This window comes from Hibiscus syriacus, unplaced genomic scaffold (assembly GCF_006381635.1).
Source record: "Hibiscus syriacus cultivar Baekdansim isolate YM2019G1 unplaced genomic scaffold, ASM638163v2 tig00112343_pilon, whole genome shotgun sequence".
Classification (NCBI taxonomy): Eukaryota; Viridiplantae; Streptophyta; class Magnoliopsida; order Malvales; family Malvaceae; genus Hibiscus; species Hibiscus syriacus.
Window position 1 is genome coordinate 1,123,675 of NW_024063306.1, and position 26,784 is coordinate 1,150,458.

Consider the following 26,784-nt stretch of genomic DNA (forward strand, 5'->3'; position numbering starts at 1 on the left):
TGAAAGATTTTTTTTTTTTGAATAATATGACTTAAGTATAAGGTAATATTTATTCGAAGATAACTTTCAATTATTTTAATATTGAATACTTACACCCCTGACATTTTTGGGGCTCGAACTTGGGACATCAAGGAATAACAACAATTCGTTTACCAATGAGATCGCTTGGTTTGCGCTTAACGTTTTAAAGATATTATTAAACGATTGTTATTATTAAAAGAGTTAATTGCATCGTATGTCCCCAAACTATAACTCTCATTTCAAATTGATCCTTAAACTTTTGGATATTCTAATTTCATCTCCAAACTACGAATCTCATTCTAAATTAGTCTTTAAACTTTTAAACATATTAGTTTCTTCCTTAAACTACGACCTCTTTCTAAATTAATCCCTAAACTTTTTAAATATTCCAATTTCATACCTAAATTCATTCAAATATGTAATTAGTTTCAACCACAGTTTAACCTAAATTTCATTTTTTTCATACATATAATAACATAACTTGGCCTAACGATTTTACTAACAAAGGATGTGATTAGTATATATGTGTAGTTTGGGATGAAATTGGAATGTTCAAAAAGTTTGGGGACCAATTTAGAATGAATATCATAGTTCGGGGATGAAATTAAAATACTCAAAAGTTTGAAGACTACTTTAGAATAATAATCATAGTTTAGGGTTAAAATTGAAACATTTAAAAGTTTAAGAACCAATTTATAATAACGGTCATATTTTGAGGACGTATGATGCAATTAACTCTTATTAAAATACTGTGAAACAAGATAAAAAAATTTATATTTTCGTTAGAAAAATGAAGATTTATTAAATAAAGAAAAATGAAATTATTGGTGACCAAATCGTATTAATTCGAAGGTTAAGCTTTTCCTTGATACATTTGTTTCAAACATAAAGCTAAAGCTTTTCCTTTATACATTTGTATCGAAGTTTCTGTAAGCTTGATTAAATATTTATTCGGATGACACCGTTGTTATTATAAAATTTTGGGTAAACCTAATTATACCCCTTTTCATTTTAACAATCATTTCTGAATTTTTGTCAATCGGGTCACCCAACTATTTAAATACATTCAATCAGACCACTTGTCGTTAACAGTTAGCGGTAGTGCTGACGTGACAATTAATAAATTATTTATTTCAATTTATTAAAAGTATGACCAAATTGATAGAATATATAAGTAAGAGTGACCAAATATGTAATTATATAAATTTTACTAAATGCCACGCCAACACTACCGTTAATTGTTAACGGCAAGTGGTGTGGTTAAATGCATTTAAATAGTTGAGTGACCCAATTGACAAAAATTCAAAAAAGGTGATCAAAATAAAAATGAGTTATAATTATGTGATCACTGATATAGTTTACACTAAAAAAAATTAGTTGAATTCTCTTATAACCTTCGATTTAGAGATTTGTGGATCATATATAGTGTATTTTAAGCATTATGTAAAACAAAATGTTAAGAAAACTAAAATTAAGTACTGAAAATGATAAAATTAAAATACATAACATGCGAAAAATATTTATAATTCTTTACAAACAGTACAAAATGGCACCCCAAAAAAATCATTTGAACATATCATTACAAATAGTACAGCTTAAGGTTGAAAATTTATCTGACCTTACCACAGGATATGCCTAAATTTCTGGCCTTGACCATCACAAAATTTGAGTTCTCTAAACAATACAACCCACTGATACCATTTCAGCCTGCAAATCAAGAGCAACAAACTCGGTATCAAGAATCAACAACTAAACGAATAAACAAAAAACCGAAGACGAAATGCAAAACCAGATAACAGATCATTGCATAATGTATCTATTTAGAAAATCAGTACGAGTTAAATGATTGTCAAGCACGAAAAAACAAAAGAAGAGGTCGACATTCTACAGCGACAATGGAACTAAGTCCCACTATCGCCGGTCACCACTGTGTTGCATGTATAGGTAAGTGAAGGGGAACCAATTTGCCAAGCTGCGTAAAGATATAGACTTGAGAGTCGAACATTAGAATTCACAGGGGTGCCTAATATGGCGATGCCGAAACGGCTGGATCAATGAAAATGGTTACAATGTTTTCGATCTACATTCAACCATTACAATTGTGGATGATGAAGAATTACTTCCTCCTTGAATGTTGGTAATCGATGACTAGAAAATTTATTTACACACCTCAAATAGGATGCTCAGTTCTCACTGTGGAGCTAGCTAGTCCCGCAGGCCAAGCTCGAGCTCAAGCTCATCATCTTCTTCAAACAGCTTTAGAAGACGAGCATATTGCTCGTCTCGTTTCTTTTTGTGCCACAACTTGAAAAGGAAAAAGGAAAACAATCCGACTGCAATAAGCCCAAGCAATATGAGGACTACCTTGGCCCCAGTATTATTAACCGTATCATGTTTCGTCTTTGAGCTGTTTTTTGAATCTGTAGAGTCGTCACAAAAACCTGAAAAATAGAACAAATTGATCAACACTTTCAATAATTAGGTAAGCAGCAATAAGAACAATCTCAAATTTGAAGTCCATTAGGGCAACAGAATCAATAGTATGCCAATCAAATCAAGCTGAAAGCTAACACACAAAGCAAGTAACCCAAATCTAAGGAATAATGAACCATCTTCCCATATCTGCAACAAAAATGCAATGATCTAGATCAGCCATGCATGATAACATAGCTTCATGTGAATTTCATTTAATCAATCATCGTAATTTCCAAAGATTCAACGGAAATCGGTACACCTACATTGAATTAGAAGCCCAACTTGGTTTGTTCATACTATAAACATACCAAATGCCTACTTAAACCGCTAACTAGCAGATCTATTACAAGTTTGAGATTCAAAAAAGCAAACTGGAACAACAGATTCCACATCCCTCCCAAAAAGAACAGGGAAAAAATGCTTTGTTTTCACGTTCATTGGATGTCAATTTTCTCAGCAGCCAAACAGAGAAAAGTAATAGTCAAGACAGAAAATCTTGAGTGTTCATTAAGTAATCAAACAAAAGAACATAAATTGTCCGATACATAAATTAGAAAGAAAAAGTAAACTTGAATTCCGGGCAACCAATGACTCGAGATCCGAGCAGAACAATTTGATAAATACAATTCAAAGAGCATAAGATTCCTTTAGAAAACACAACAAATTATCGAGTATTCTGAACTAGGAAGCAAACCTGAAATGAAGTGTAGAGAAACGGAAGCAAAGAACAGTTGGAAACGGAGCGATCTACTTGTTGAAATTTCAGTCATCTTTCTCTTTCTTCCTTGGCAGCGAAAGATAAATCGGTCTCTCCTATATTCCAATGCTATTTTTTTTCTATTTGCTTCTTCTTCTCAAAAGGGTAAATTGCAAATTTCGTCATTGAACTTTACTCTCTCTCCTATGTTTCTCACTGACCTTTAAAAGTTTTCAATTTTCTCACTGAACTTAATATATTGAATTTTTTTAGTACTGAACTTTACTCTCTCTCATATTTTGGTCATTCGGCTGTTAAATAGTTAACAACGTTACAAATAATTCCATTTTAAAAAATAAAATTTTCACTAAAACGATATCGTTTTGCATCCATATAACAGTTCATTATAATATCGTTAACTACTTAATGGTTGAGTGACTAAAAAAACCAAATGTATTAAGTTAATGAAATTAAAAGGATTTAAGGTATAATTAGTGAAATATGAGAGAGAGTAAAGTTTAGTTACTAAATTTATAATTTACCCTTTTCAAAAATGTATCGCTAATATGCTGTTTTCGTAATGCGGCCCTAGTTTTTGTTAAACTGCACCGACGGTCATTAGTATTTAGTAAAATTCCTTTTGTTCTCCATTAAAATTTAAAAAATTATATTATGATCATTAACCTTATCAATTTGTAACATAATGATCCCAATTAAATTGTTTTTTATTTTGTTATTAGATAATCTAAAAATATATAAAATCTTAAAATTCATAATATCAATTTTTAATATTCAAACTTGTGTGTTTACACTTGATTTGAACTTTATAATTTACTTTTAATGACGAATTTAAAAAATGATAAACATTTATGATGAATTTATAAAATGTTAAACAACTAAAAACTACAAAATCGTACTGAATCAAAATTTTATATTTTCATATAATTTAATTTCCATTCATTTTTAAAATTTCACATAATATAATTTAATAATTATTTTATTAAAAACCGAACCAAATGCACCCTATTAATATTGTTGATTTGTAATAAATGGTTATTTTATAATTATCATCTGTTACTTGAGATGCAACAGTCTATTTGAGTCTAATTAGATTTTTTTTTTGTATAAATACCGGAGTTCGATCTATAGATTGAATAATCTGGATCGGGTAATGTAGAAGCAATGGCGATCCTCCCAACCTAATTTACTCCATTCGTCAGGATTCGAACCCTTGATCTTGCTTAAGAAATCTAGTGTCTCATCTCACTAAAATAACTGGTTTTTTGGAAAAATGTTTTTGAATTTATTGGCTAATTAGGCAGAACTATAATGAATATGAATGCTTACTTACACAACACACATTTAACGTCGAAAGGAAGAAAAGGAAAGTTTATTTTGAAAGAGATGCAAATATTATTTACAAATAAAATCATAATATAATTAAGAATTAGAATCAAATATTGCAATCTACATTTATAGCTACATAACAAATAGTCGGGTTGAGGTTTGAATATAAAAGTAGAGTTTATTTGTCTCGAATTTGAAACGGTGCGTATCAACTGAAACGTCCAAGTATAAATAAAACAGTACCACTTGAATCAAAACTAAAGACCTTAGTTTTAAAAGGCGCAAGGTGTATCGAGACGCAAAAAATCCCTAGAGCCTAGGAGAGGGGTGCGGGGCACGGGGTGAAGGCGTGCGCCTTTTATAGACGAAACACGCTTTTACATTAAAAACCCTATAAATTAATTATATAAGATATTTTATACTTAAAACAATATGATGATCATATGATAGATGTTTAAATATAAAAATATTCAATATAATAACACTAACAACACACTAACATAACAAAATATAAATCAATATAAGAAAATATAGTTCAAATACTTGAACACTAATATTGTAAACAACCATAGGTCAATATCATGACCCTAAATCTATTTTTTAAATAAATTAAAATTTAAAATAATATAAACAAAATTCAATTAATGTGTTTATACATTATATAAAAATATAATGTTTAAATACATTATAAAAAATTAATATGGTATACTTTTCAAATTTAATTTCAAAAAACAGTATTATATATTATATGAAATTTAATTTAATTCATTTTTCTATTAAGAAAAACAAAAAAAAAGTCATTCCATTTGAATTATTATTTAAAAATCAATTAATAATATTATATGGTTTTACATAGAGAGAGGTTATAACAATTTTCTCTAAACATATAAAGGACACAAATATTAGTCAATCACAAATATGGTTTGACTAACCACAGCAGTTGCCCTTCTCTTCGATAGGCCGTCCCTTCATTTGAACCGTTCCGGTTGTTGCCTTGCTAGCAGTTGGCTGGTTACCCATTCTGCACAGATTTTGATACAAAATCATACATGCAAACTTCATAATTAAGGACAAGAAAAGTAAAAGATTTTTCTTCTGTGATAAGCTCACTCTATTGTAATAAGCAAGCAATGTGACAGAATAATACATCGAAAGCGTTATTAATTGTTCTTAAGAGGTTTGAGAATCTATTATAGTAGGTGATGATTGTAATATCTTACCAATAACCAATCAGTAGCAAATAGTTAAATAGATCAGAGCATTTTGTTTTGGGGGGGGGGGGGTATGGAATGTATGAAAGAGTGAGACTTATTTTACTTTTGCTTGATTGCTCCAGCCATGGTTAAGAAAGCCTGTTCCACATTGATTGCATCTTTAGCGCTTGTCTCCAGGAAGGGAATCCCAATTTCATCAGCAAATGCCTGCGGTTCATGGAAGAGCATAATTGCAAATTAATCAAATTATGATGCCTGAGCTAAGACTATCTCGTCATTTACTTCATATTTCAATAATTCAAACAATTAGCCATCTCAACCATCGATAATTCACAAGAAGTCTCTAAATGAAAACCAAAATGCCGTAGGAATCTCGAAAAGAGACGAACACCGTGGTAAAGAAGACATTAAACTTATTATAAAAGTTCAAACATTAGAATCAAATAACAAAACAAACCTTGGCTGTTTGTGTGCCAACAACCTTGTTTTGAATTAAATCACATTTGTTCCCAACCAGAAGTTTGCATACATTGTCATTGGCATATCTGTCAATCTCGCGTAACCACTGTTTGACATTTTTGAAGCTCTCCCCATCAGTAACGTCATAAACAATCTGTGGAAATCCCAATAGACAAAAAGAATGCTGAGATACAAGGGTAAAAGAAGAATAAAAAACGAAAGTTATAATATCATTTAATGAGAGAAAAATGGATATAATCTTCTATCTGTGTTCTTCAACATGCTATGAAAACCGTAATTTGAATACGTAACGAAAAATATGGTGACAGAAATGTTTAAGAGAAGCCATGTTAGTATATATCCCATGGCAATCGGACAGAAAATCTGGATTTAAATGCCAGCTAGATGACTAATAGGAGTTTCGGCAAATGAAAGCGGGGAGGCCAGCGAGAGTGTCAAAATAATTGTGATACCTCATGCATTCAAAAACGTGAACAAGCAAAACTAGAGAATCAAAGATACAAGTTCCCAGATTAAAACATTCAAACAGCATTCATAAAGTCAGAATATCAATATCTATGTTCAGTACGGCAGCCCCCTTCTCTTTCAATAACTCGAGAATTAGGTAGTTTTGGCCTTTGGGGCTCGCATCACATTTTGCAGGATGAAATAACATCAGAATATTGGCTATATGTTTATTATATTTGCTAGAGAGACAAAGGATATTAATTAACAAATAATTTGATGAACAACTTTGTTTGAAACACACCCCAATTCCAACCTCGAGGTCTAGTTGGGACAATATTTTAGAATCCTCAGATCAATCAGGTCCAGTTTCTTACTATTATCCCATGAGCTCCTCGGTAATAACTGCTTGTAATAGTCCGAAAACGCTCCTGTCCAGCTGTATCCCACTGAACAAAAAAACAAGAGTAAAGAACCACATGTTTATTGGGCACCAATTGAATCATATGGGGAAAAAAACTTTAGAGAAGAGTGATGCATGGCTCTTTGTTACTAATTTTCCCAACATTAGACGGCCGTGATTTGCCAAGAAAGGAACAGATTGGATGAACAAAATAAAATTTCCGATAAACATTCCTTTTCTGGTGAGTCAAAAGTGAAGCTATTTTAGCTATGCAAGCTATAGCTTCCTAGTAACAGATAGAAAGGATTTCCCTTTCTCAACCATTACAAGCCCATCTATAAATCAAACAAAAAAAATTAGTACACCGTAGCCATAAAGCTAAAAGATGACAATATATAGTATAATCTAAAGCAACAATCTACATTGTAGTGTATTTCTTTTTCCCAATAAAACGAACAATTAACTCAAGAATCATGAAATTGTAAACTGCTTTCATAAATGACCCTCAAAACTTTTTTTTATGAAATATTGTTTTGTATGGTATTATTAGGAAACCTCATACAAAACGAAACACAATCATGGGCCTCGTTTAAAAACCTTCCTAAGCCTAGTTGAAGGAAAAAAGAGTGAACCATGACTGTGAAAACAATTCTAACATCCATTGAAAACATCCAGCAATGGGCAAGCTCAGTCTATCTTATAAAATAACCCCTACACAAAACAGGGTCTGTGACAATAATCGAATTTCACTCAACACCTACTCTCAAAACTATATAGACTATAAATTTATGAATTTTATTTTAGTTTAAAATAAAAATATAAAAAGAAGAAAAGAGGTTAACTATATTCAAACAAGCTTCGAGCAGAAGTTAACTTGAAAAGAATGAAATTATTGGCTTAAAATGGAAGTTGATTGCGAATGCATTGTAAATTAACTTCAAAAGAATTGCATTATACTTACAATTTGCAGCTTGATTATCTTTCCTTCCAGCTCCACAGTTCTGATTTTCTAGATATTAACAATCAAATAAATTTTTTGTTTTCACATTTATGGTAAATGATTAAAGGGAAACAATTTCCATTATATATAAAAAAATTGTTCCAAAGGGGGAAAGAAACTTACAAAATCAACACCGATCGTACTGATGTAACTCTCCAGGTAAGAATCATCCTGGAAAATTTATAAAAAAAAACACTTAAAATTCTCGACCTTATTTAGTCTAAGATTAACATTGAGATCAAGCTCATTAGAAATTCATCTTATTAAATTACTATGGGGAAGAAAACGCAAATGCCAAAACAATTAAATACAATCAATGAACATCAGAATTGAACCAAACCAACCAGCAAACAGTAATCTCCATAGATTTGAGATTGGATGCGATAACTAAGATATACAAACATTTACTTACAACAATCATCATCCTCTAATCATTCTTATCCACCACTATCTCTCTCAGCTTAAAGTTCTAATCGCTTCATTCATTATTTTTAATCTCCAAACATATCATGCCTTCATTTCAACATTTAAATGAGAAGCACATTTAAATACATAAATGAGCTAAAGAATATTAGGATTTACAGCGAATCTGAGAAGCAAACAGGATTTCCCGACGGAGGAATCGCCGATGAGCAGAAGCTTGAACAGATAATCGCTACAAACAATTAAAGAAATGTGAACAGAAATATACGATGAGAGGTAATAATTACAACAAAATGGAAAGATAATTTGGAGAGGGAAGCAGAGGCTCACTATTCGGTTCTCATGATTGGATCTGCAAAAAAAAAAAGATTTGCAGCAAAAATACAAATGATTGGAACTAGAGAGAGGAATCAAAAGGTTCGAGACGAAACTGCGCGTTTGGCAGAGAACGGGGAAGTTTACGTTTTCATGTCAGCATAAAGTTTCTTTGGGCCTTTGGCTGCCTCTCAATTACAATTTTTTGGTATGCTGCAATTTCGAATTTTCTCTCTATTTTTAAAGGGTAAATTACATTTTTAGTACCTAAACTATCATTTTGTTCTGTTTTAGTACCTAAACTATCACTTTTTTCAAAATCATACCTAACGTTTACTTTTAGTACCCATTGTTAACTTTTTGTTTCATTTTAATATCCTACTATTAACTTTTTGTTTTATTTTAGTACATAAAATTTTAACGGTGGGGGTACTAAAATGAAACAAAAAGTAAACTTTAGATATGATTTTGAAAATTTTGAAAGTTTAGGTACTAAAACAAAATAAAAGTGATAGTTCAGGTACTAAATATATAATTTACCCTTTTTTAAACTAATAAATAAGTTTTTACAACTTTATTTTTTTTAAATTTAGCTTTTGTATTTTAAGAAAAATATGCAAAAAAAATTATTAGTGTTAACTATACGGATAATCAATTATCTTTGTGTTTTGTCAACTTTTAGCTAATTTCAAAAAATATAAAATATGTTCATTCTCATTTTTATTTAATTAAGATGCAATCACTCCGAGTTAAGTGCAGTTAACAACATTTAAATATTTTGATATAATTACACATTTGATCTTTGTCATTTATATATTCTCTCAATTTAGTCATATTTTTAATAAATTAAATTTAATCCTCCAATCAAATGATGTCAAATTTCATGTCATGTGTCACCATTCGATTGGAGGATTAACTTTTATTTTAATTTAATATATTTATTTACACCAATCAAAAAGTGGAATGGCTAACTCTTTGGTTGAAAAAAAACAAAGGAAAGCAAAATAAGACAAAAAAGATTCAAACTTTGGTAACTTAGGAAACTAAACCTAACCTTTGAGCCAAGACTATTGCTTGGTCTAAAGTATAAAACATGGTATATATATTTTATATATTAGTGTATAAATACTTATATTCATAATATTATATATATATTAACATAAATTTTTTTATTTTATCTTATAAAATATATTTTAGTATTTACTTAATTTAAAAATATTTTATTTTTATTTAAAAATATATTTTTTATGTTAAAATTCATTTAAAAGTATGTCTAAATTGAGAGAATATGTAAATAACAGAGACCAAATATGTGATTATATTAACTATCGTGTCATTTATTTTGTTAATTGTTAACGGCAATTAACCCGTAATGACCACATCTTGATAAATAAAAATAAAAGTGATTGTATCATAATTAAATAATAACGAAAGTAAACATATCTTATTTTTTTTATCATCCATGTAATTAAACCTCTCTATTAATATGTGGTGATTAGTTATTACAAATGTAGTATAGATTCTAAAGACACTCAAGTGTCTTACAGTTGCTTGTACTCGAACTAATAACCTTCAAAGATAATAATTATTCTCCTAATCATTTGATTATAAAATTGTGTTTGTTGATTTTTTTAATTGTAAATAATTATAAACTTATTATTTGATTTAAAATTAATACTCATAAATTCATCTATTGACGTTAAAATTTTAATAGAAGAGCACACAAAAGTTATTATTATAATAAATTAACTCTCAATTTTAATAGTAAATGACACAAACATTAATAAAATTACAAACAAATATCATCAAAGTAATATTTCAGGTGAATGTAGGGATGAAACTAAGATATCAATTTAAATGGACATAGTGTAACTATCATAAAAAAATGAGAAAATAACCTCAGTGACCAAAAATCCCATATAATATACGATTTTAACCAACTTTTTCCGGATTTGCCAAAATGACCAACAAAATCGCAATGTGATCGCTAATTCGCAACGCGATCTCCATTATCGCAAATACGCGTTGCATTTTCGCAATGCGATAGTTGAAAATCGCGTTGCGATGGTCTACAGTATCGTTGCGATTTTCCCAATTCGCAATGCGAATAAGTAAATCGCAACGCGAATTGGGAAATTCGCAATGCGAATAAGTAAATCGCAACGCGAATTGAGAAAATCGCAATGCGATACTGACTATCGCAATGCGATAATAAAAAATCGCAACGAGATACTTACTTTCGCAACGCGATACTGACTTTCGCAACGCGATTTACTTAGCGCCATTCGTATTAACGCGTATTTTTTTTTCAAATTCCAAACACGTATTTTTTCTTAATAAATCGGAAAATGAACCGTCCACAGTAATCGCACGCAACTCATAACCTCAAACCCAAACACACAACACTCAGTCCCATCTCCATCTTTCACTCTCTACGGCGAAATCCGTCCCCATCTCCGAAGATTTCCGTCCCCATCGCCGGCGAAATCCCTCACAACCATTCACAGTCAAAAATCCCTCACAATCATTCAGAAATGGAAAATCAACCTCCGAGGGTTAGTTTTTTTTATTTTTATTTTGAAATTTTTGCATTATTTTAGGTTTTTCATATTGAGATTGATGATAAATTTACTGGTAATTTCAATAATAGATTAACCATTTCACTTAGATTTCTTATTAAATTCATTCGATTGCTGCCAATACTGCTAAACTGTTTAGCCTGTGAAGTTAGTATTTGTCTTTGTTTTGTCTTTTGGTTGAAGTAATGCAGAAGAAGAATAGTTTCGAGAATGAAAATCGCAAAGCGGAAATAACTATCGCAACGCGAAATAAAAATCGCAACGCGAAACCAAAATCGCATTGCGATTTTCATTTCGCGTTGCGATTTTCATTTCGCGTTGCGATTTTCATTTCGCGTTGCGATTCTCTCGTCGCGATAGTCATTTCGCGTTGCGATTCTCTCATTGCGATAGTCATTTCCGCGTTGCAATTCTCATTATCTCGTTGCGATTTTCATTTCAACCAAAAGACAAAACAGTGTTGCAAATTTTAGTTTCAAGAATAAACTACTATTTATGTTTATTGTTTTGTTTTTGGTATATCTTGACAGTGTAATTTTTGGTATATTTAACTTGGTATGTTTATTGTTTTTTTGTAGAATTTTTTTTCGGCTTCATTGACATTAAGGAATAAAGTTAGCCTAGCCACTACAATTGCTTCGAAGCTTTCACCTGCACAAAGAAAATTGTTTGAAGAAACCTGCTTCGGGTCATGGCTGAGAGTACAGCATCCGGGTGGAGATGCTAGTTTGACCCATTTGTGGCTTCAGACCATGACTAGCGATCTACCTGACAGTATACAACGTGGTGAGGAAGAGATATGGTTTCATTTTCCACCGGCGTATACTTGTTTTGGGCGGAAGGAGTTCTGCTTAATCACCGGTCTACGATTCGGACACGATGATGTAGGCCGGTACACTCGTCATATCACCCGCCCATCATGGTTATCCAGGGTTTTTCCTGATGAGTCAATAGAGAAGCCGAACTTACACGTCGACGACATGAAGAAATTGTTTAATAAGAAAGATGGTTTTACTCGGATGAATGACGTCGATGTTGTCCGAGTATGCCTTCTACTACTTTTGTATGCCGGCTTTCTAGGCAGAGAGGCCAGACAACCTATTCCTCAGGAGCTAATATTATTGGTAGAGGACCTAATTGCATGGAATCTGTTTCCGTGGGGTTCGTATATATGGAAAGCTACCTGGACTAAGTTGTCGTCTGCCTTTGATGACCGCAAAAGTTTGCGTGGCGATGGGTCGAAATACACTTTGTCAGGCTTTGTTTGGGCCTTTAAGGTAAGAATTTCTATATAATGTTTTCAAAATTATAATTAATTATTTAATAATTACTAATGTTTGTTATTATATTGTTTGTAGATTTGGATATTCGAGGCTTTCCCCAGCATGCGGACATATGCATTAAAATCCTCAGATGATATTTCTAGGGCTATTTCCTGGAAGAGGAAACGTATGTTGGATTGGGAAGACTTAATACCATATGCGACAATAAATAATGTAAGTTAACACAAATACTATCATATATAAACAAGTTATTAATAGTAGACGTTTAACTTTGTTTTAGTTTTTATATTATTAGGAGGCCAACACTCCATTAATGAGACTGACACCCACGGAGGCTGAGCTTGCCACTGATTGGTGGCAAGCTAGTTAGCGTTTTTTTGATGGCACGAATGATGAGAAGCCTCCACTTCCTCCACTTCGAGAGCCATCACCTCACCCAGAGCCATCACCTGATCGACCCGACTATACACCTCTACAACGAGAGTCATCACCTATCCCGTCACATCATCGAGTCTCTTCTCCACCATCACCTCATGATAGGCGACCGACAAAGATGCCACGACTTCTATCTCCCTGTTCTCCACCTCCACGGGATGAGTCAAGGGAGTTACGTGATGAGGTCAATGCCTTGCGTGAGGAGATCAGTACTCTACGCGATAACGATGGTGCATGGCGTGTGGAGGTGTCTACTTTACGTGGTGAGGTTGCCGCTCTACGTGAGATGGTAGTATCGTTGCATAATGAGGTTCATACTCTACGCAACGAGGTAAGTTTAAGATTTTCCATATTTAACTTGATGATAAATTTACTCGTAATTTCACTTAAATTAACCATTTCACTTAGATTGCTTGGTAAATTTATTCGGTTGCTGCCAAAACTGCTAAACTTTTTACTTTAACACTGTGAAGTTAGTATTTGTCTTTGTTTTGTCTTGTGGTTGAAAGTTTGAAATATATTTATCTTTGTTTTCACTGTTTAAATATCATGTCTGTTTATTTACTGATATTTGTATTTTTATTTAGCGGACCGATAAGGTGGATGCTTTACGTCGGGTTTTTCTTGCACGACAGAGTTCACGCATCAGACGGCGTGCACGTGCTATTAAGTCTCCGTATACCCCAATAGTGCGAAGACACCGCAAGAAGAAGCCCGACTCGCCTATCATCCCTCAAGAGTCCACTCCTATCGTTGAAGAGGCCCCTATCATTCCTCGAGAGTCCCCTCCCACCGTTCAAGAGGCCACTGTCATCGTTGAAGAGGTCCCTCCCACCATTCAAGAGCCTGATTCACATGGCGTCATATGTAGGATTCTTGAGAAACCCTCTGACGTGCCGGACATGATGGATTCAAGTTGGCTCTCGTATGAGTTACCGGCCAGTACCATACCGGTATCTGAAGAGGAGAGGAAACAACTACCGGACACAATTCTGGATAACACCCTTTGGGCTAAGACCGCAGTTGATTTTTATCTACACGAGCGAAGCCAGGGGTGTTTCACTGACATATGCAAGCTCAATGATGATATCTATTTGTTGCTTGATCGGTCTTGGTGGGGCGTATTATTAGGGGTCGAAGACAATGGCTATTTCGATGGAGGGGTAAGTCTTATATTTTCTTATATTTTCATTTGATTAATTTGTTTAAAAATTAATGTAATTCACTAATATATGTATTTTTTTGTAAAACAGCATATCGATGCGTGGGTGTCACGTCTACTAATAATTAGGAAACTTAAGGAAAATAAAAGAAATACACGGTATACAATAATGCCGACGGCTTTTAACGCAGTTCACTTGAAGAATCAACGAGATGAATCATTTGCGTTGGGCAATGGACAAGCTAAACTTTATCCTGCATGGTGGGAGGTCGATAAGGTTAGTGTTTATTTTAGATTGAGTTTAAAGGTATTCATAAATAAGTGCGCAAATGAATGAATTATTACTTATGATTGCAGGTGTTTATCCCTGTTTTGGAACGTAACCATTGGCTTCTCGTCGAGCTTCAGATCCCATCCCTTAAGGCAATAGTATATGACAGCATGATAAATTACATATCATTGGCTGATTTAAGAGATATTATTAAGGGATGGAGCTCTTATTTGGCTAAATACTTGGATGCGATAAATTATTGGACTCGTTCTGGAAACAAGAAGCCAAAGAAGCTCAATATTACAGTTAGCAGAGACGAGACCGCACCACAACAAACGAAAGGACCCAGAGGGGATTATGGTCCTCTCGTATGCTTGGCGTTGGACCGTTTGATCACAGGAAGTATAAAGTATCTACCTCCCACCGATATAGATAGAGCTGCAGTAGGCTTGTGGTTTCGACATTATATGGCTAGATCGATATATACGAGACGCTGCCTACCTGCATCCGCGTTATAAAAATGTCCATAAACAATTGGTATGTTTATAGGCTTGTGGTTTGAAAATGTTTGGTTAAGTACCTAGAATTCAATAATTTGATGTTTGTAGGTTTTAGATGTGTAGAAAGTGTTGTTTGAGCAAATGTTTGGTTTATGCAGGTTAATCTCAGAAGTGAGCTGCGTGAAAATGATGTATGGCTGCAAAAGTTGATTCAATAGTAGAAGTGTTATTTTCTCTAATAATTATTGCTTATTTTTTGATTGTTTAATTGATTTGTAAAAGGTGATTTGTACAAGTTGATTTGTTTAATTGATGTTAACATAATTCTTATTTGTGCTTGTTTAATTGATTGAAATGTAATGGTTGATTTTGTTGATTTCAATATGCATTATGTTGAAGGCAAAAAGTACTATCGCAATGCGAAATGAAAATCGCAACGAGAGAATCGCAACGCGAAAATGAAAATCGCAACGCGAAATTAAATTCGCGTTGCGATTTTCATTTCGCATTGCGATTCCCTCGTTGCGATTTTCATTTCGCATTGCGATTCTCTCGTTGCGATTTTCATTTCGCATTGCGATAGTAATTTCCGCGTTGCGATGGACATTAAGATGATTGCCTATTAAGTGATAACAACTGGAACAGATCATAGCAATTTTCAAACTCAAGTTACTAATACATGCCTAACTGAAAATGTTAACAGTTCACACAAAATCTACATAATACAACGTTTGCATTTAAAAATCACCTAAGTTAACAGACCCAAAAGGTGAAGCCAGTTGTGATTGGGATTTTAAAGATGATTGCGATTTTGATTGCCTTTTTCTTGACACCATATGAGCTTGGATTTTGATGATGATCCATATTTTGGTAGAGGAAAAGATGATTGTGATGGCACTGGTGATCCACATGTCAACCTTGTATGACCACTTTCCTTGCACCGACTACATGTCGATCTCTTCTTCTCTTCACCCTTAGACGGTATACGATCGTGACTTTTTGGTCGGCCAGGTAGCCTTCTGTCCATGGTTGGTGGCAAAACTGTTTGTAAGTCATCTGGTATGTCCCACTCAGAAGGATGTGAAATAGGGTAGACAATCTCGGCATAAGTCTGTCGATATACTTCTGTAGTGTAGCAATCCATAGCGTATGTGCTTGAATCATCTTGGTTTAGATGAAGAGCAACTTTTATAACATGGCCACATGGATAACCAGATGTTTGCCATTTCATACAACTACACGTCCTTGCATTTAGATCGACAAGCCCATTTAAGTTATTATCCAGTACTTCAAACAAAGTGTTTGAACATGGTTCAACTCTCCATGACGTTGACTTCACAACACGTTTCGTTATCTTTTTTTCAGTCCATGGTGTAACACGATGTTCCAATGTTCCTGTAAATTTAAATAAATAATACTTAGTAAAATATATCCCAATGTTCCTGTAAATTCAAAGAAATAATACCTGCATGGTTTCTTTTCTTGTAGTACCACTGTTGAATAGAGGCTCGAAAAAACTCCATTAACATAGTAATGGGTAATTTCCGGGAATGACGACTTAGAGCGTTAATTGATTCTGCACTATTAGACGTCATGAAACCATATCTTGCTCCAAGTTGATGTACTCTTGACCATCTTTCAAACCCGACATCTTCTAGTGTTTGAGCACACTGAGGCAAAACACGTCTTAAACAGTTTATATGCTTATTGAAATCCACTTCCCGATAAGCCTTTACAGCCTTCCAGTATGTCCATTTGTGCTTTTTTATACCAGCAGACCTTGATTTTAGATTTCTATACAAATGAACACCACAAAGTCCATGAAAAGCATCTGGGAAACACCTTCTAACAGCGTTGTCAATTGAGTTTGCCCAATCGGATATGATTGTCAGATTGCTAATAGGACCTATGCAATCCCTAAGATGCCCCATAAACCATGTCCATGAATCGGAGGTTTCGGATTTGCCAACCCCGTAAGCTATTGGCAATATCCCATTGTTAGCATCCATGGCTACTGCTAATAAGTTTACTCCAAGGTATCGACCTTTCAAATGTGCTCCGTCAACTATAATAACTGGGCGCATGCAAGTAATAAACGAACGAATCTACAAAATAATATACACAAGAAATATAATCATTTAAATTTTAAATGCATGTAACTAACAGAAATGAGTCAACAGAATTATATTGATTTACTAACCGCAGCACCAATGGCGATAAACAGCAACTCAAAGCGTCCATCTCTATCTGTTTTGATATGAGTTACCGACCCAGGATTTTTCAGCTTTAAATTATGACAATAAGCCGGCAGTTGGGCAAACGATGCTTCTGGCGACCCCCTCAACAATTCCAAGGCATAACATTTGGCTCTCCAAGCTTGAGAATATGATATACTAATCGTGAACCGAGCATTCATGTCAGTCATAATTTCATGTCCCCGATATACCCTGCCATTCAAAAACATTAACTCAGCCAGAAAACCACCCAACACTTTTTTGTTTGCCTGTCTATGGTGAGGAAAAACTTGGGTTCTTGAACATGTATGTTTATCAATAAAGATCCTAACTTGAAACATTGCGCAATCTTTTATCCTCTTTGCAATCATACGCCACGTACAGTTTTTGTCAACCGTACACCTTGTTTCGAAACGATCTTTGCTTGATTTGTTAACTTTTAGTTGATAGCCATCTTCCACACATTTCGTATACAAAGCTATCTTCAAGTCTTCCTTTGTATCAAAACAATCATCTTTCTTGATACGAATAACTTTTGTGTAACAATCAACTGCTTTCTTTGCCAATTCTTCTTCCGGTAACTGAAGTAATTCTGGCATATTCCAGTTATACTCCCGTGGCATTTTCTTTTCTTCGGGGACTTTTTCTTCTTCTTTTTCTTCTTCAGGATTATATGAATTACAGAATGGATGTTCAACATGTTCATTCACAGTCGTAACTTCCTCCTCATTATCATCAACAACATCTTCCTCGACAACGGGTGTTTCATCATCAAAATTCGGGTATTGACCAATATCAAAATCATTACACGCAGGGTCTGTTTCTTCTTCTGAAACATCATCAAAATTCGTGTATTGACCAATATCAAAGTCCGGGTATTGACCAAGATCAAATTTCGAATACTGACTAGTACTCACAATTTTTTCTCTTGGCTCATCATCGTCTAATTGGTCAATACGAAAACCGGAATTTGGTGCTGAAAGTTGATTTGGATTTGGATTAGAGAAAGGCTGTGGGTTTTGAGACCCACTTAGTTGATTACTACCCGCTACTGACCCAACAATACTACTTCTAGGTTCAACAACATACAATGTAACATCATCACTTGAAACATTAATGTAAGCAATGAATCGTTCAACATCTTCATTGTCGGTTAACAAATAAACTTTACCATTTCTCTGATAAGATAGCCTAAATACACTTAGGGGCTCTAAATTCAATTTTTTTGAAACACGTAACATTAGGGTTTCATAAGTTAACTTCTTTAATGACAGTTTTAGTTGAAGATTCATGGGTAAAGGCATATATTGTAAAACACCATGAACATTCTCCCATGACCCTCCAAAACACAAATCTATCCAAACATGATCAACATTAGATGATTTCATGGTTGTAACTAAACAAACGAGATGCGAAACTAAGACCTGTTGCTGGATGGGGAATTATGTACACATCAATTAAACAAATCAACATTTACAAATCATCTTTTACAAATCAATTAAACAATCAAAAAATAATAATAATTCTTATTTCTTCATCAATTATTGAATCAAGAATCAACAACTTTGTGACCCCGTACATCCATTTCACGCAGCTCACTTAAGGATTAACCTGCAGAAACCAAACATTTGCTCAAACAAGACTTCCTACACATCTAAAACCTACAAACAGCAAATTATTGAATTCTAGGTACTTAACCAAACATTTTCAAACCAAAAGGAGTATATATGTTAACAAAACTTGCATTTGACTTACCAATTAACAATGGACACTTTCATAACGCGGATGCAGGTAGGCAACGTCTCGAATATATTGCTCTAGCCATATAATGCCGAAACCACAAGCCTACTGCAGCTCTATCTCTATCGGTGGGAGGTAAAAACTCTGTGTTTCCCGTCGTCAAACGCGCCAAGCAAAGGCATACGAGAGGACCACAATCCCCTCTGGCTCCCGGCGATTGCTGTGGCGCGGTCTCGTCTCTGACAACTGTGACATTGAACTTCTTTGGCTTCTTGTGTCCAGAATGACTCCAATACTTAATCCCATCCAAGAATTTAGCCAAATGAGAGCTCCATCCCTTGAAAATATCTCTCAAATCAGACAGTGATATGTAATTGATCATGCTGTCATACACTATTATCTTCAGGGATGGGAGCTGAAGTTGGACGAGAAGCCAGTGACGACGTTCCAAAACAGGGATAAACACCTACGATCATAAGTAATAATTCATTTATTTGCGCACTTATTATTTATTAACACCTTTAAAAAATTTAAAAAATAAACACTAACCGTATCGACCTCCCACCATGCAGGATAAAGTTTAGCTTATCCATTGCCCAACAAAAATGATTCATCTCGTTGATTCTTCAAGTGAACTGCGTGAAAAGCCGTCGGCATTATTGTATATAGCGAATTTTTTTTATTTTTCCTAAGCTTCCTTATTATTAGTAGACGTAACACCCATGCATCGATATGCTGTTTTACAAAAAAATACATATATTAGTGAATTACATTAATTTTTAAACAAATTAATCAAAATCATATATAAGACAAATATAATCTTACCTCCCCATCCAAATAGCCACTGTCTTCAACCCCTAATAGCACACCCCACCAAGACCGATCAAGCAACAAAAACATTTCATCGTTGAGTTTGTTGATGTCAGTGTAACACCCTTGGCTCCGCTCATGTAGATAAAAATCAACTGCGGTCTTAGCCCAAAGGGTATTATCCACAATTGTTTCCGGTAGTTGTCTCCTCTCCACTTCAGATACCGGAAGGGTACTAGCCGGTAACTCATACGAGAGCCAACTCTCATCCATCATGTCCGGAACCGGTGGGGGTTTCTCAATACTTCGATATATTACCCCATGTGAATCGGGCTCTGGAATGGTGGGAGGGACCTCTTCAACGATGACAGTGGCCTCTTGAACGGTGGGGGGGAATCTTGAGGGAGAATAGGGGCCTCTTGAACGATTGGAGGGGACTCTTGAGGGATGACCGGTGAGTCGGGCTTCTTCTTGCGGAGTCTTCGCACCATTTGGGTGAACGGAGACGTAATAGCACGTCCACGCCGTCTGATGCGTGAACTCCGTCGTGCAAGGAAAACCCGACGTAAAGCATCCACCTTATCGGGCTGCTAAAAAAAATTAATACATAAATCAGTAAATAAACAGACATGATATTAAACAAAGACAATTATGTTTCAAACTAGCATTGTATTCACCTAAATCATTATTCTATCATAGTTCACAAAATGCTCAGATAACATTCCAGAAGTAAGCACTTATATAAACATTTAAAAGGACAACATATATAAACATTCCAGAAGAAGAATAGTTTACTTTCGCAACACGAAACTTAAAATCGCAACGCGAAATGACTATCGCAACGCGGAAATGGCTATCGCAATGCGAAATGAAAATCGCAACGCGAAATGAAATCGCAACGACAAAATCGCAACGCGAAATGAAATCGCAACGACAAAATCGCAACGCGAAACACAAATCGCATTGCGATTTTCATTTCGCGTTGCGATTTGTCGTTGCGATTTCATTTCGCGTTGCGATTTTGTCGTTGCGATTTTCATTTCGCATTGCGATAGCCATTTCCGCGTTGCGATAGTCATTTTCGTGTTGCGAAAGTAAACTATTATTCTTCTGCAAATTGAAACTTGAATGGATTGCATTACTTCAACCAAAAGACAAAAACAAAACCAAAAACAAATACTAACAAAAACAGATTGGCAGCAACCGAATGAATTACGAGTATGAAAAATCTTAAACTTACCTCGTTGCGTAGAGTATGAACCTCATTCTGCAACGATGCTACCATCTCACGTAGAGCGGCTACCTCACCGCATAATGTAGACACCTCAACACGCCATGCACCATCGTCTTTGCGTAAAGTACCGACCTCCTCACGCAAGGCATTGACCTCATCACGTAACTCCCCTAACTCATCCCGTTGAGGTGGAGGTGGAGAACATGGAGATAAACGTTGTGACATCTTTGCCGGTCGCCTATCTTGCGGTGATGGTGGAGAAGAGGCTCGATGATGTGAAAGAATAGGTGATGGCTGTCGTTGTGGAGGTGTATAGCCGGGTCGATCAGATGATGGCTCTAGGTGAGGTGATAGCTCTGGGCGAGGTGATGGCTCCCGAAGTGGAGGCTGCTCATCAACCGTTCCATCAAAAAAACGCTTACTAGCTTGCCACCAATCAGTGGCAAGCTCAGCTTCCGTGGGTGTCAGCCTCTGTAGAGGAGTGTTGGCCTCCTAACAATATAAAAGCTTAAACAAAGTTAAATGTGTACTAGTAATAACTTGTTTATAAACATATGGTAGTATTTATGTTAACTTACATTATTTATTGTCGTATACCGTAGTAAATCTTCCCATTGCAAGGTTCATTTCCTCTTCCAGGAAATAGCCCTGGGAATATTATTTGAAGTTTTTATTGCATATGTCTTCATGGCGGGAAAGGCCTCAAATATCCAAATCTACAAACAATATAATAACAAACATTAGTAATTGTTAAATAATTACTTATAATTTTGGAAACATTATATAAAAATTCTTACCTTAAATGCCCAAATAAAGCCTGTCAAAGTGTATTTGGAACCATCGCCATGCAAACTTTTTCGATCATCCAAGGCAGACGATAACTTATTCCATGTAGCTTTCCATAAATACGAGCCCCACGGAAACAGGTTCCACGCATTTAGGTCTTTTACCAATTTGATTAGATCATTTGGAATAGGTTGTCTGGCCTCTCTGCCTAAAAAGCCGGCATGCAAAAGAATTAGAAGGCATACTCGGACAACGTCGACGTCATCCATCCGAGTAAAACCATCTTTATTATTCAAAAATCTTGTCAGGTCTTCTACGTGTAGACTCGGCCTCTCCAGCTCAGGAAAAACCCGGGATAGCCATGATGGGCGGGTAATGTGTCTAGTGTACCGACCTACATCATCGTGTCCGAAGCGTAGACCGGTGATTAAGCAAAACTCCTCCCGCCCAAAACACGTATACGCCGGTGGAAATTCAAACCATATCTCTTCATCACGACGTTGTATAGTCTCTGGTAGATCTCTAGTCATGGTTTGAAGAAACAGGTGTGTCAACATCGCATCTCCACCGGGATGTTGTACTTTCAGCCATGGCCCGAAGCATGTATCCTCAAACATTTTTCTTTGTGCAGGTGAAAGCTTCGACGCAATTGTTTTGGCCAGGCTGACTTTATTTCTCAAGGTCAATTGAGCCGAATAAAAGTTCTACAAAAAAAATAAACATACTAAATTAGATATACCAAAAACTACACTGTGAAGATATACCAAAAACAATAATAAACATAAATAGTAGTAGTTTATTCTTCAAACTTAAATATGCAACACTGTGAATTTCGTATTTGTCTTTGTTTTTTGGTTGAAGTAATGCAATTCATTCAAGTTTCAATTTGCAGAAGAAGAATAGTTTCTGAAAATGAAAATCGCAACACGAAAATGACTATCGCAACGAGAGAATCGCAACGCGAAACTAAAATAGCGTTGCGATTTGCATTTCGCGTTGCGATTCTTGGTTGATTTAATAAGCAATCTAAGTGAAATGGTTAATCTATTATTGAAATTACCAGTAAACCTATCATCAATTTCAATATGAAAAACCTAATAATAATGCAAAAATTTCAAAAAGAAAATAATTAAAAAACTAACCCTCGTTGGTTGATTTGGTTGATTTTCCATTTCTGATTGTTAGGGTGGCTCTGAGAGATTTAGATAGACGGATTTCGCCGGAGATGGGGACGGATTTCGTCGGAGATGGGTGAGAGAGTGAGAGATGGAGATGGGACTGAGTTGTGATTTTAGGTTTTAGGTTATGAGTTGCGATTACGGGATATACTGTGGACAGTTCAGTGTTCCAATATATTTATATTCATGTTTGGAATTTAAAAATAAAATACTTGGCCAGGATACTAATGGCGCTTTGAAAATCGCATTGCGATTATGTATTATCGCGTTGCGAAAGTCAGTATCGCGTTGCGAAAGTAAGTATCTCGTTGCGATTTTTTATTATCGCATTGCGATAGTCAGTATCGCATTGCGATTTTCTCAATTCGCGTTGCGATTTACTTATTCGCATTGCGAATTTCCCAATTCGCGTTGCGATTTACTTATTCGCATTGCGAATTGGGAAAATCGCAACAATACTGTAGACCATCGCAACGCGATTTTCAACTATCGCATTGCGAAAATGCAACGCGTATTTGCGATAATGGAGATCGCGTTGCGAATTAGCGATCGCATTGCGATTTTGTTGGTCATTTTGGAAAATCCGGAAAAAGTTGGTTAAAATCGTATATTATATGGGATTTTTGGTCACTGAGGTTATTTTCTCTAAAAAAATAGAGAAGAACAAAATCAAAATATTTAAATAAATTGTATTTATTTATAATTTAATAATAAAAAACACTTAAAATAATGACCCTCAAGATGAAACATAACTTTGTCCTTAGATGAAGATGGATTTAGGTGTGTTTATAAGGAGAAATTATTTAATGGACTCGATTTATCATATCATCCATGATCTTGGTGAATGAGATCTACAAATTTTAAAATATCTTCTGAATAACTATCCACTTTAGAGAAGAAAAATGAAATGGACAAATATAATTGATTAGGACCATGGGTGAAGTGGTGAGTCAGGTTTATCTAATAAATTTTCATGCATAAGGGATATTTCAAGAGTTAACGTAGTTGATTTAATAAAGATAAAAGAACAAAAAAAAATATTTCTAAATCCACAAAGAAAATGAAAGAAACTCTACATATTAAAAATATATAAAAGAAACTATCATTTTGTCCCTAAAATTATGAAAATGACAATTATAAAATGAACGTTGATAATAATTAATGGAAATTTATGTGAATTTCCTAAATATTATTTATCATGTCTTTATTAAGAAAGTAATAATATATTTTTTTATATAAAATTTAGGGTAAATCATACAGTTAACCACTTAACTATTTAGCCATTTTATTTTTGTCACCGATCTTTTAATTTGGTATATGACACCACTTAACTATTTAATTTGTTCGATCAGACCACTTACCGTTAATATTTGACAGTAATACTGATGTGGCAGTTAAAAGAATTGATACATTTATACATGTAGTCCTTAATATTTATATATTCTCTCAATTTCGTCATAATTTAAAATTAATTTAATAAATTAACCATTCAATAAGGATTTGACGTGTGTTAGCACATGATCATGACACGTGTCGTTAGTGACACTGTCAATACATGATGGGAGGATATTAATTTTAATTTATTTAATTAAATATTTTTCTATTCAATCAAAAGGTAATAAGTGTCACCACCCGATTGGATAAAAATAAATGAGCAAGAAGTTGCTCTTAGGTGGATTTGAACTAACGTCTAAAGGGTAGATAAACAACAACCTTGCCACTGCACCAACAGTCTTCATTTAATATTTACAATAAATTGTATTTATCTTTTTAAAGCTTGAACATGGTACCAGTAAAAGAAAATAAAAGTACATTGAAATTGAATATAAGATCATATAAATAATTAAAATTTCTATTATTTTATTTATATATAAATACATTATATATATATATTAAAATATTATAAAAATATTTAATTTTAAAAAATTATAAAAATATAATTTTAAAATATAAAATAAAAAATTATAAAAATATTAAATTTATTTTATAGTTAATATTTTTTGAGTTAATTGAATGACGAAATTGGCCAAGAGGGGGTGAATTGGCAATAAAAAATTTGTGGAAGCTTTTGCAGAAAATTGAAAGTAATTGCACAGCGATTTACAGTGGTTTGACTTTCTCAAACAAAGTCTACGTCCACTACCTTAGCTATCCACACTAAGGATTTTCCAACAAATTCACTAATTTGTTCTTTCTTTTGAGGCCAAAGAGATAACCTTACAATTCCCTCAAGAGTATACCCCAACTCTTGAGAACACTCTTTTCTCAAAGAGAAGATTACAAATTTGTAAACTTACAAGAAAACCTCACAAGGTAAGATGTTTGCACAATTCTAGAACAAAGAAAAGAACACTCAAAGATGAATACAATTGAGCACAAAAAGTGTTCTTGAAAGCAAAATGAATATTGAATGAAAATAGGCTTGAAATGCTCAAACTTGAGGTTTGATGCTTTCTCTTTGATTCTCTCTTGATTCTAGTTGCTTGATGTTTCTTGTTATTGATCAATGGCTTCTAAGCTTGCTTAAATACACATTGGATCACTTCTGAACGTTGGGGATGATAAGAGAAGATATTATAGCCGTTTTAGTGTGAAAACATTTAATAAAACAGCTTGGAGCGTGGGGGGAATCGGTTCCTCCTCATAGGGAATCGGTTCCCTAAGTGTAAAATTCAAATATTTCGACCGTTGAACAGAGGGGAATCGGTACCCCCTTGGGGGGAATCGGTTCCCTCCGAGCATACTGGAATTCTCGGAACAAAAACTGTTTAGGGGGGAATCGGTTCCTCCTATGGGGGAATCGGTTCCCTCCGAGCATTCTGGAAATCTCGGAGCCAAACCATTCAGGGGGAATCGGTTCCTCCTATGGGGGGAATCGGTTCCCTATGAGCAATCTGGAATTTTTGGCTTTAAATTGGTTCGAAATACTTTGTAAAATTATTTTGAAATTGTTTTATGATTAAAACTTAATTTTACACTTAAGTAAGGATTAAAAATGATTTTTGAAATATTTGGAGTAATGTTTTGATATTCGAATAGTTATATCGAATATACTTAGAAAATCATTTGGAAAATCTTAAAATCCATTTAACTTAATTTGTTATATCGAAATATCAAAATGTTTCAACAATCTCCCCCTTTTTGATATAACAAAACATTTTAGTAATTTTAAGATTTTTGAAATCAAGTTTTGAAATTACTCCCCCTTACTTTAACACTTTTCTTCTCCCCCTTTTTGTTAAATCAAAAAGACATTGTAAAACAAGGTTTTGAAATCATTTAGCCAATTGATTTATTAATTATAAGCTTAAGCTGCTAAGATAACAATCAAAAGAGAGGTTAGCCATTAGTTTCATCAATATTCATAAATAATGTGATATGGCAAAAATTGGTCATATTGCTAATGATGATGCAAAAATGAATAAAAATATAAGTTCACACTATTCATAAATCCAAAATCCAACAATCCATAAAATCAAACAATTCAAAATGTTGAAACAATATTCATTTTGTTCAAAGTTGTAAAGCTACACACAAAATCAAGCATCCGGATCGGTAGGTGGAAAACGGGCTCGCATAGCAGCCATTTCATGAGTTAGTTCATTAATACGAGCATTGGTTGCTTCATTGTTTGCACGCATCTCCTGAAGAATCTCTAATTGTTGAGCTCCCATAGTGGATAAATGAGACTCTATAGAGGAAAAGCGCGAATCCATTGTAGCATAACGGAAATCAAATGCTTCCATAAAGGAT

At 34.2% G+C, this 26,784-nt stretch overlaps 1 protein-coding gene and 1 long non-coding RNA gene across 2 annotated transcripts; both read right to left on the minus strand.

Moving 5' to 3' along the window:
* Positions 1 to 1,574: 1,574 nt before the first annotated feature.
* Positions 1,575 to 19,295, minus strand: LOC120177950. Its single transcript, XR_005521485.1, has 4 exons — positions 19,284 to 19,295; positions 3,191 to 3,306; positions 2,191 to 2,462; positions 1,575 to 1,728 (listed from the first exon to the last, which is right to left on the minus strand). It is a non-coding gene; the product is annotated as an uncharacterized LOC120177950 (long non-coding RNA).
* On the minus strand, positions 5,351 to 8,978 carry LOC120177948 (GTP-binding protein YPTM2-like). The gene is made up of 8 exons (XM_039183925.1): positions 8,835 to 8,978; positions 8,664 to 8,736; positions 8,205 to 8,252; positions 8,043 to 8,090; positions 7,056 to 7,127; positions 6,212 to 6,367; positions 5,858 to 5,961; positions 5,351 to 5,561 (listed from the first exon to the last, which is right to left on the minus strand). The coding sequence occupies exons 1-8, from the start codon at positions 8,846 to 8,848 to the stop codon at positions 5,468 to 5,470; spliced, it is 609 nt and encodes a 202-aa protein (XP_039039856.1). The 5' UTR covers positions 8,849 to 8,978; the 3' UTR covers positions 5,351 to 5,467.
* Positions 19,296 to 26,784: the final 7,489 nt, after the last annotated feature.

What these genes read in the sequence shown, in the direction of transcription:
- LOC120177948 (XM_039183925.1), bottom strand. An exon ending in GTACGATCGGTGTTGATTTT is followed by an intron (nt 8,091 to 8,204) that starts GTAAGTTTCTTT and finishes GTTAATATCTAG; the next exon opens with AAAATCAGAACTGTGGAGCT. An exon ending in GAGGAGCTCATGGGATAATA is followed by an intron (nt 6,368 to 7,055) that starts GTAAGAAACTGG and finishes GGATTTCCACAG; the next exon opens with ATTGTTTATGACGTTACTGA.